The 11,656-nt window shown below is 46.7% G+C and overlaps 1 protein-coding gene across 1 annotated transcript in view; it reads left to right on the forward strand.

Moving 5' to 3' along the window:
* Positions 1 to 11,656, forward strand: part of CSGALNACT1 (chondroitin sulfate N-acetylgalactosaminyltransferase 1) — a 31,141-nt gene that overhangs the window by 18,207 nt on the left and 1,278 nt on the right. The window contains exons 4-6 of the mRNA XM_077814329.1: positions 1,124 to 1,302; positions 1,816 to 1,910; positions 9,783 to 9,864. Of these exons, the coding sequence (XP_077670455.1) occupies positions 1,124 to 1,302; positions 1,816 to 1,910; positions 9,783 to 9,864 (356 nt within the window). The remainder of the gene's footprint in view (positions 1 to 1,123; positions 1,303 to 1,815; positions 1,911 to 9,782; positions 9,865 to 11,656) is intronic.

The following is an 11,656-nucleotide window of genomic DNA, read 5'->3' on the forward strand; positions in this document are numbered from 1 at the left end:
TCTTCCCCAAAAATATCCCCCCAAGCCCTACACCCCCTTTCCTAGGGAAGGCTTGATAAGAATCCTTACCAAATTGTACAGGTGAACACAGACCCAAACCCTTGGATCTTAAGAACAATGAAAAATCAATCAGGTTCTTAGAAAAAGAATTTTAATTAAAGAAAACGTAAAAGAAACAATCTGTAAGATTAGAATGGAAGATAATCTCAGAGGCAGTCAGATTCAAAACATAGAGAATCCCTCTAGGCAAAACCTTAAGTTACAAAAAGACACAAAAACAGGAATATACATTCCATCCAGCACATCTTATCTTACCAGCCATTATACAAAAGGAAATGTAACGCATTTCTAGCTAGATTACTTACTAACTTTACAGGAGTTGTAAGGCTGCATTCCTGATCTGTTCCTGGCAAAAGCATCACACAGACAGACTAACCCTTTGTTCCGCCCCTCCCCCCCACTCCAGATTTTAAAGTATCTTATCCTCTCATTGGTCATTTTGGGTCAGGTGCCAGCTAGGTTACCTTAGCTTCTTAACCCTTTACAGGTGAAAGGGTTTTGCCTCTAGCCAGGTGGGATTTTATAGCTCTGTATACAGAAAGGTGGTTACCCTTCCCTTTATATTTATGACAGGCTTACAGACCAGGAGTCGCAGCAAATAGCCGTGTTCAACCTGTCCACGTGGCCGTGTGATGATTTCTTATGCAGATGTGTCTTGATGTGCTGGGGGGATTAGAAAGTTCAGAGACGCTGACAATTCTGATGATATCTCTAAAAATATGAGTGAATATCTCTTTAAAATATTGATTTTAAAATTTACAACTTAGACATAAAATAACTAGATGATTATTTTATTAAAATGGGATACAACTCCTTCTCTCTTACTGCTGTTTCCTGGTTTCCTTCACAGCCTATGAATACTATCCCAGAAATATTTAAAAAGACCTTCTAAGTACAAGATCCGAGTTAGATTCCATTCCCATTTTGCCTACTGTGTCATAGAAATACACTCCATGTTCCTTTTTTTTAAATATGTCGTTCAGTAAATACAGTGACATTAATGAAGAGTTGACTGCCCCTTTTATCTCTTAAACCTCATCTCATGTACTGCTGCTCCTCCTAGATCAGCTAACTTCAAGAATTTCACCTTTATCCAGCTGAATGAAGAATTTTCGAGAGGGAAAGGATTAGACATAGGTGCTCGCATCTGGAAAGGAAACAACGTCGTTCTCTTTTTTTGTGATGTAGATATATACTTCACTGCTGAATTCCTGAACACCTGTAGACTGAACACACAGCCAGGTATGGCTACCTAGGGCATTTACTCCTTTAAACAGACTTCTCTTTATTGTGCAATAACCTTCACTAATGTGTTCCCTCTTTCAGGTGGGCAAGCAAGCTATTGTAAGGCATTCTTAACATTCAGCTCTACTAAGGCTTGCCTAAGAGTAAAGACCTATATTGCTGATTGTCACATTTTAGATGGAGTGAGAAGAAAAACAAATTATCAGCTTCCACTATGATTGAATTCCTTGCCTTTGTCACCTTGTTTTCTGGGGTCCACCTGGGTCATTTTGTCAAACTACATCTGCATGTTCACATTTTCCATCCAAAGCACAACACACTGAGACTGTGTGGGCCTTATCTAAAACCCAGGGAAGGCAATGGAAGTCTTTCTACAGACTTGAATGGCATTTGGATAAAGCCCTAAGTCTGTTTCCAGTATCACAGAGAAGCACAAGTTTAATCTAGTTTTAGAGCATCAAACAACTTTATCAGTAATAACTTTCTCTTTTAATCCATTGTGATTTCTAGGGAAGAAAGTATTTTACCCAGTTCTTTTCAGCCAGTATAACCCAGGTATAATTTACGGGCACCATGGTTCCATCCCACCCTTAGAACAGCAGCTGGTAAGTAACTGGCTCTAAAAATGCATGCTTTGAACTGTGCATAAAACTTCCCCTTCAGGAAGACGTCTGTGCTCGCGAACAGAATTTCCCCATCTTGGGTCCATTGAGATGCGGTGTGTAGAATATGTAACTTATTGTGTCCAGCACGTTCTGTGGTAATGCTTCACGCTCTAGCAGCTTAGTGAACAGCTTTATCTTAAAGCATATTTGATATTTACATTTGTAAATTAAGAATTTAAATATAAGCTGTCTGTCTGCCAGAAGCTACATTATGTTGACCAGATTCCACTTCAGGGAGTGTACAGCTCTGGGGCTAATGAAACCCGTCATTGTCTTAGCTACCTCATCTGTCTAAGGTAATAAGATTGTTGTCCATAAAGAGTTTAGAGCTCATTGGACTGATGGTGCAGGAAGGTAATTAATCACTGGAACAGACTCCCACAGGCTGTAGTGTGCATTCTCCATCACTTGAGGTTTACGTTGAAATTGGATGTCTTTCCAGAAGTTAGGCTCTAGTACATTGTTGGACTCAGTGCAACAATGGCTGGGTGAGGCTGAGTGGCTATGCAGGAGGTCAGACTAGATGATCCTTACGGTCCCTTTTCACCTTAAATGTATCGGCCAGAACGTCCACAGGTGTAAATCGCTGTAGCACCACTGACTTCAGTCTGGCCCTATGCATGAATAAGGACAGAGTTACTATTTTAAAATGGTGTAGTTAGGCATGCAGTGTGAGTTAAGGCCAGGCGTCTCTGGCGGGCCAGAGAGAAGATAAGTTGGGGAGGAGCCAGAGTGTAGGGGTCAGAGTGAATCCCCTCTCCAGTGAAGTTACTTTGCAGCACTGTCCTGGAAGCAGGCAGAAGAGGTCCAGCTCCTTTGCGCTCTTGCTCTGTCATGTGCTGTTGGTAAAGCAGGTGCTTGAGAATTTGCTCCATTTACACACACAATCACTGCACTCCTGTTTCTCCCTAAAGATCCTGCTCATCCTACTGGATCCCCACCCTTGGGCTCACACACACGCACCGGCCTAAAGCGATTCCTGGAGCTCAACACTCAGACCTGTAGATCCAGGGATTAATGAGCCTTGTGGCTTCAACTAGGTTCTCCTCTGCTCAGGTCCTTTCTGACCACAGCCAGTAAAGAGGCCTCCACTGCTTGCCAGAGCTCATCCCACCTCTGCGTCAGGGTTCAGTCTACCACCGCCCCCCATGCCTCTCCCATACAGGAATTGTTTGAGGTGTCGTGTCAGTAAAGGCCCAACAAGAGCTATAAGGTGGGATTTTGAAAAGGGCCCAAAGGCCAGATTTGCGAAGGCATGTAGATGTTGCTGCACTCAGCGTTGCAATGCCTAAGGGATTTAGATGCCTCGATTTCATTTTTAAAGTGATTTAGGCACTCACAAGCCTCGATCCCATCAACTGTCAATGAGACTTTGGCTCTGAAGTGCCTAAATCCCTGTTGGAAAATGTGTTAGGTTCCTAAATACATTAGGCACTGCACTGCAACAACACCTTTACAAATCTGGGCTAAGTAACCGAGGCGCACATGCCCCATTGACTTTGCCTTTTGAAAACTCTATCCCAGGTTTTTTAAAATCCTTTCCTGCTATTACCAGACTTACCCTGTCCAAGACATTCTGAAGTGGCTGGCCATATCCATCTCAGATAGAATCAGGAGACACCCCATCAGATGAGGAAAAAAATACAAAATAGGGCTTGTTTACAAAGCAGACAATTTGTATGGTGAACAGGAAAAAGCTTTTTCCTCATTTACAGTGGGATCAGTGAACAGACAACGGATTCGTGAAACTATTCCATGTGAAATATCCTTTGCATTATTAAAATGAGAGCTTGGAAAATCCATTGAACTGTTTGTTCCAAACAAAACCTTTCCTGATACCACCACTGAATTCACACTAGCTCTTATCTTTCTGCTGCAGCCTGACCAGAGAACCCCAGGCTTGTCAACAGTTTGAATAGGAAAGGAAACAAAAATGTTGTTATAAGACTAAAGTCGTATAAGTGTTATAAGACTAAAGACCACTGTTTGCTTTGTCAGGACTGCACAAATATTTATAGCTAACATGAAAATTGTGCAATGTGATGCCTGCCTCAGAGAAGCATCTTGATTTAAAGAAGACACATTGCCAATATCATTTTTATTTAGTTAATCATATTTTCATTCCAGATTTCTTACTGGGCAAATGGCCAGATCAGTGCCATTAAAACAAGAACACTGTTGGCCACCTACCATGCTGCTTGCACAGCTGAGAAAGTAGCCTTCAAAAAGCTTTCAAAGAAATTGATTTGTGCTGTAGCGGCTAGTTCTAATGGGAAATTATAGTGCTAATGCATACAAATAACTTGCTGTAAAGCCACTGCTATGTTGATTTCCTGTTACAATGCAGGCTTGTAACAGATGGCTTCTTAGTGCCTATTAATGGGTTTGCAGTTTATGGCTATTAAAGGGGAAGAAGAAATGAGATCAGAGATGGATGCAGTAGTGGCAGAAAAGCAAAAGGAGCAGGACTGAAATAAGAAAAGGCTAGTACTGAAAATGGATACATGAAAAGAACCAGAAGGGAGGTCAGTGGGCTACAATGGGGCTTGCAATCAGGGGTAAATTCCTAGCTCGGCCACAGACATATGTAACCTTGGGCAAGGCATTTAGACCAAGATTTTCAAAAATAGGTGCCTAATGCCAGTACCTGACACCCATATTTAGGTGGCCAAGTAGGTGGCCTGATTTTTCAAAAGTACTGAGCACCTGGCAGCTCCTCTGGAAGTCATTGGGCGCTCCTGGATGCTCAGCACTTGAGAAAATCAGGGCACTTACTTAGCCCTCGTCTACACTACGAGTTTAGGTTGAATTTAGCAGCATTAGATGGATTTAACCCTGCATCTGTCCACACGGCGAAGCCATTTTTGTCCACTTAAAGGGCTCTTAAAATGGATTTCTGTACTCCTCCCCGACGAGGGGATTAGCGCTGAAATCAACATCACCGGGTTGAATTTGGGGTAGTGTGGATGCAATTCAACGGTATTGGCCTCTGGGAGCTATCTCACAGTGCTTCATTGTGACCACTCTGAACAGCACTTTCAACTCCGATGCACTAGCCAGGTACACAGGAAAAGCACCGGGAACTTTTGAATTTAATTTCCTGTTTGGCCAGTGTGGCAAGCTCATCAGCAGAGGTGACCATGAAGTCCCAGAATCGCAAAAGAGCTCAAGCACGGACGAAACGGGAGGTATTGGATCTGATCGCTGTATGGGGAGACGAGTCCGTGCTATCAGAACTCCGTTCCAAAAGACAAAATGCCAAAATATTTGAAAAAATCTCCAAGGGCATGAAGGACAGAGGCTATAACAAGGACCCGCGGCAGTGCCGCATGAAAATTAAGGAGCTCAGGCAAGCCTACCAAAGAGGCAAATGGCCTCTCCGCGTCAGAGCCTCAGACATGCCGCTTCTATGATGAGCTGCATGCAATTCTATCACTACCCCACCCCTGTCCGTGGACACCTGCAAAGGGGGAGTCTCACGCGACAGGGAGGAGGAGGAGGAGGATAGTGCACAACAGGCAAGTGGAGAAACCGTTCTCCCTGACAGCCAGGAACTGTTTATCACCCTGGAGCCAATACCTGCCCAGGGCGGGCTCCCGGACCATGAAGCCGGAGAAGGCACCTCTGGTGAGTGTACCTTTGTAAATATAATACATGGTTTAAAAGCAAGCGTGTTTAATGATTAATTTGCTCTGAAGACTTGGGATGCATTCGCGGCCAGTACAGCTACTGGAAAAGTCTGTTAACGTGTCTAGGGTTGGAGCAGAAATCCTCCGGGGACATTATTAAGGGGACATTCAGAGGTGGCCATTCCTGCTGGGCTGTTTGCCTGTGGCTGAAAAGAAATCATACCCGCTTTTAGCCACGTGGTGAGGAGGGACCATTCATGCTGAGCTGTTCATGTTTGGCTGGCAGGGATTTTCCCTGATACTAGTCACGCGGTGGGAGGAGGGGTGAAGCGATCATCCCAGAGAATTGGGAGGGGGGTGTTAGTTGGGTTTGTGCTGCACGTTAATCCAAAAACTGCAGTCCCTCCTTTTAAATGGCTAACCCAATAGGTGCTTGGTATGGGAAAGGAGGGCTCTACTGTTTATAACATGTGGGAACCGTTTCAAAGGTTGAAGAAGCTGAAAGACTGTGGCTGCCTGCAAGCCAAATTCTGTTGCCTTGCCTTGCCTTGCATGTGTGATCTCTCACACCAAACCAGCAGGGCCTCAAAATAAGAGGAAAAATGTGACCTTGTACCAAAAGCACATGTGCTATGTAATGTTCACAGCTTGGTTCACCGTGAAAGAGTCTACCCACTGTTCTCTAAAATGTGTCTCTTTAAATACTACTCTCCCTTTTTTTCCTAGCACAGCTGCAAATGTTTCAATGCTCTCCCTATCATCTCCGTCCCAGAGGCTAGGGCAGATAAGAAGGCGAAAAAACCGCACTCATGATGATGTGTTCTGAGTTCATGCAGTCCTTCTGCACTGAAAGAGCTCAGCGGAATGCATGGAGGCAAACAATGGCAGAGTCCAGGAAAGCAGAAAATGAACACGAGGACAGAAGGAACGAGCAAGATGAGAGGTTGCAGGAGCAAGAGAAAAGGTGGCGGCAGCATGATGAGAGGAGGCAGGACCCAATTCTGAGGCTATTGGAGGATCAAACTTATATGCACTGCCATCTGGTGGAGCTGCAGGAAAGGCAGCAGGAGCACAGACCGCTGCTGCAGTCCCTGTGTAACCAACCGCCCTCCTCCCCAAGTTCCATAGCCTCCTCACCCAGATGCCCAAGAATGGGGTGGGCGGGGCCTCAGAGGACTGCCCAAGCAACAGAAGGCTGGCATTCAATAAGATTCGAAGTGCAGTGTGGCCTTGTCCTTCCCTCCTCCCCTCATCCACCACCCCACCCGGTGCTTCCCTCCCAGCCTACCTTGACAGTTATCCCCCTATTTGTGTGACGAATTAATAAAGAATGCTTGAATTTGAAACAACAATGACTTTATTGCCTCTGCAAGTGGTGGTCGAGGGAGGAGGGGAGGGCGGTTGGCTTACAGGGAAGTACAGTGAACCAAGTGGGTGGATTTTCATCAAGGAGAAACAAACAGAACTGTCACACCGTAGCCTGGCCAGTCATGAAACTGGTTTTCAAAGCTTCTCTGATGCGCAGCGCACCCTGCTGCGCTCTTCTAATCGCCCTGGTGTCTGGCTGCACGCAATCAGTGGCCAGGCGATTTGCCTCAACCTCACACCCCGCCATAAATGTCTCCCCCTTACTCTCACAGATATTGTGGAGCACACAGCAAGCAGCAATAACAATGGGGATATTGGTTTTGCTGAGGTCTAACTGAGTCAGTAAACTGCGCCAGCGTGCTTTTAAACATCCAAATGCACATTCTACCACCATTCTGCACTTGCTCAGCCTATAATTGAACAGCTCCTGACTACTGTCCAGGGTGCCTTCATGAGCCCATGGCATTAAGGGGTAGGCTTGTCACCAAGGATAACTATAGGCATTTCAACATCCCCAACAGTTACTTTCTGGTCTGGGAAGTAAGTCCCTTCCTGCAGCTGTTCAAACAGACCAGAGTTCCTGAAGATGTGAGTGTCATGTACCTTTCCCAGCCATCCCACATTGATGTTGGTGAAATGTCCCTTGTGATCCACCAGTGCTTGCAGCACCATTGAAAAGTACCCCTTACGGTTTACGTACTGGCTGCCAAGGTGGTCCGGTCCCAAGATAGGAATATGTATTCCGTCTATCGCCCCACCACAGTTAGGGAATCCCATTGCAGCAATGCCATCCACTATGATCTGCACATTTCCCAGAGTCACTACCCTTGATAGCAGCAGCTCAGTGATTGCGTTGGCTACTTGGATCACAACAACCCCCACAGTAGATTTGCCCACTCCAAATTGATTCCCGACTGACTGGTAGCTGTCTGGCATTGCAAGTTTCCAGAGGGCTATCACAACTCGCTTGTGAACTGTGAGGGCTGCTCTCATCTTGGTATTCCTGTGCTTCAGGGCAGGGGAAAGCAAGTCACAAAGTTCCATGAAACCCTTATGCATGCGAACGTTTTGCAGCCACTGGGAATCATCCCAGACCTGCAAAAATATGCGCTCCCAACAGTCTGTGCTTGTTTCCCCCGGCCCAGAATCAGTGTTCCATGGCATGAGCCTGCCCCATTGCCACCAGGATGGCCAAATTGCCGGGGCCTGTGCTTTGAGAGAAGTCTGTGTCCATGTCCTCATCACTCTTGTCACCGCGCTGCCGTTGCCTCCTCGCCTTCTTTTGCAGGTTCTGGTTCTGCACATACCGCATGATAATACACGAGGTGTTTACAATGCTCATAACTGCCGCGGTGATCTGAGCGGGCTCCATGCTTGCCGTGGTATGGCGTCTGCAGGAGAGAAGAGTTGCAGCGGTGGCTGATGATGGATGCCACGAGAATAGATATTTATAGAGAATGACGAGAGGACCTGCGAGGTAGATTCATGAGAGCAGCAGAGCAGAGTTGCAGCAGAAGCGGTGGATGACGACGGTTAGCACCACGCACATTTCCCAAGGAAGAACACACATACCCAGGAGCCCATGACAGACAACATGGAGAAATTCGCTATTGAGACAATAGCAGCAGAGCAGAGTTGCAGCAGAAGCGGTGGATGACTATGGTTTGCAGTCCTACTGCACTGTCTGCTGAAAGCAATATGGCATCCGCATGGAAAAAAGGCGCGAAATGATTGTCTGCCGTTGCTTTCACAAAGGGAGGGGCGACTGACAACGTACCCAAAACCACCCGTTGCAATGTTTTTGCCCCATCAGGCATTGGGAGCTTAACCCAGAATTCCAATGGGCGGCGGAGACTGGGGGAACTGTGGGATAGCTACCCACAGTGCACTGCTCCGTAAGTCGATGCTAGCCACTGTAGTGAGGACACACTCTGCTTAGTGTGGACATACGCAATCAACTGTATAAAATCGATTTCTAAAAATATACTTCTATAATGACTTAATTTCATAGTGTAGACATACCCTTAGACACCATAACTTTAGATCCCTATTTTTGGAGATCTTGGTCTTCATCTTGCTGTGCCTCAGTTTGTCATCTGTAAAATCAGGACAATGGCACCTCCGTTGTTTGTCTTATCAATGTAGATGGTTTGCTCCTTGGGGGCTGTGTATTACTACGTGTCGGTACAGTGCCTAGCACCATAACACCCTGAACTTGGTTAGCTCCTCTGGTCACTGCTGTATTTCAAATAATATTTCAATCTCACAGGCTTTCCTAATTGTTTATGTCAATTTGTAGGTGGTTTTAAGTCATTTTGTTCCACCAGCCAAATTGCATCTGTAAACAGTGTCACATTAGTACTGAATTATTTTAGAAGACCCCTGAAGTCATTCTGCTAGTGCAGCACTCTTGTAAACTGTAATCAATGCATGAGACTGGCTCACTTCCTGATGTCTTAATACATCCCCAAGACAGATTCAGAGCCGGTGGAAACTAAGCTGTCATTGAGAATAACAACCTTCCTTCTTATGAAAATAATCTTCAGAAGGTGACTCATGATGCAATGTTTTCCTGAGTCTGCAGACAGCCTGCAGTTAATTTTAGCAGAAACATTCGGCTTAAGTCTGCCACTACTGAAGTCAGTTAGAGCTGGGTCAGGCCCTTCTCCACTGACAGGGTATAATGCAGTATGGGATAGAACAAAGTGGGGTGGCTGTCCCCATTCCTAGCCACCCTGTAGGGGTGTCCCTCTTTTGCTCAGGTTACAAATTCTACTGCTCTGATATAAATGTTCCTTTTCCCCCCACCCCCAAGGTTATAAAAAAGGAAACTGGATTCTGGAGAGACTTTGGCTTTGGAATGACATGTCAGTACCGGTCTGATTTTATCAACATAGGTAAGAACGTGCACTTAAATAAACCTGCGTTAGAGATGCTGGCTCAGATTCTCTTCCCCAGTGCAGCCCCTTTGTGCCATTCCCCTGTGAAGGGAGTGTGGCCTACCACTACTGTACTGTGGCTATTCCTAGCTGCCATACGGGACCCTGGGGGCTGTAGCCAGCTGGCACACTTTAGAGCAGCCCCAAAGCTACTCTAAACTATTCAGGATCCTTTGGGCTCCCGAGCCAACTGTTAATTGTGCGATGGGGCACAGCTGAGAATCCAGTTCATTTACACCGTTCAGGGCTAATTCAGCCTGGGTATCAGAAATGTATTATGATGAAACAGCTGTTTCCAATATAGTCCTTTTAAAATTTTCTATTTAAAATGTCCCTTGGGCCCTTGCATTTGGAAGAGCTGAGGACAGCTTAGTTGATGGAGAAATCTCACTAGGTATTACAGAACTTCCCTCCTTGACATCTTCAAAGAGAGATGATGAAGAAACAGTGCCTGAGCTCGCTTCTTTCCGCACTGTTTGCAGTCAGAGTGAGCATCCAGTGCTTGGTTAACTGGGGTGGAAGGGAGAGGGATGTGTGGATCCTAGAGAGCATAGTGAATAGTGGGACCCAGTGAGTGTTCCTGGCCCTCGTGCACAGGAGTCTCCTCTTCATCAGATGGGAATTCAGCTGCAGATGGCAGGAAGGGTAAGGCATAGCTGTGACTGGTCCATGGGCCCACTGCTCCCTGGAGGCATTCACAGCAGGTACCATGCAGCCTGTCAGACCATTATCTTCACCCTGCCAACCACCAGCTGCACCATTGACAAATCCTGGACAAATCCTGCACCGCTGAGTGCAACAGCAAAACTCCCATTAGTTTCATCCCAAAAGGCACAAACTCAGCAGCAACACCTCCAGCCAGTAGCCCAGATCTTTCCTTCTAGACACCACCCAACTGCCACCCTGCGACCAGTGCCAGTGGTGAGAGAGGAGCTGCGTACGCTGCCCTGATGGCTACCCAACTATGACTGTGCAGGGCCTATTTCAGAGTCCAGGGCTCTCCCAGTCCTTCCACCTCTCCTAGCCTCTCATCCCAGTTCATAAACCAGAGTCCATGTGCTCACCTATATACCCGGATCCTGCAGCCAGCAGGGACAGGCTCAGAGATGTTAGGGGAGTCCAGAGAGCCCCTGTTGGCCATGTCAGTGTTGCACAGGACAGTAAGCCTTGGCCACACCTGCCTCAAGCTCTTGAGATGCAGTCAACACTTTCTGTCCCACCCCAAGGCTGCTGGGAGTCTGCTGCTTGGCTAGGGCTCCTCTGGAGTAGTTTATGGCCTTAGAGTATCAGGAGCCACCAGAAACTCAAGTATCTGGAGATCCCCAAGCTCTGGTTGCTCCAGACATTCCCTTCTGGTACCAAGAGCTCCTCTGCAAGCTGCCAGGAGGGAGCAGAACTGCCTGGGGGGGGCTGGCTGTCAGAGCATGATGGAAAGGGGGAGCCCTCTGCCTGCCCCAGACGCAGCCCTTCCAGAACGACTGTCTGCAACCCAGTCAGCAAGGTCAGAGCCGCCACCCCGGAGCAGGAGCGGAGGCAGAACTGGGAGATCTGGAGTCATTTCAGGCATTTCCAACCTGCTGGCTGCTTTAGCAGCTGCGAGGAGGCATCTAAAAACAATGCACGCGGGGGGGGAGAGAACCAATAACATTAGAGTCAAAGGGCTCCCTCCAGTCCCAGGCTGTTTAGTATTGTGCTTTGAGTTTCCGTACAGATAGGAAGGAGAGGTACCTGGCCAAAGCTCTAACATACC

Source organism: Eretmochelys imbricata, chromosome 4, assembly GCF_965152235.1.
Source record: "Eretmochelys imbricata isolate rEreImb1 chromosome 4, rEreImb1.hap1, whole genome shotgun sequence".
Taxonomy (NCBI): domain Eukaryota; kingdom Metazoa; phylum Chordata; order Testudines; family Cheloniidae; genus Eretmochelys; species Eretmochelys imbricata.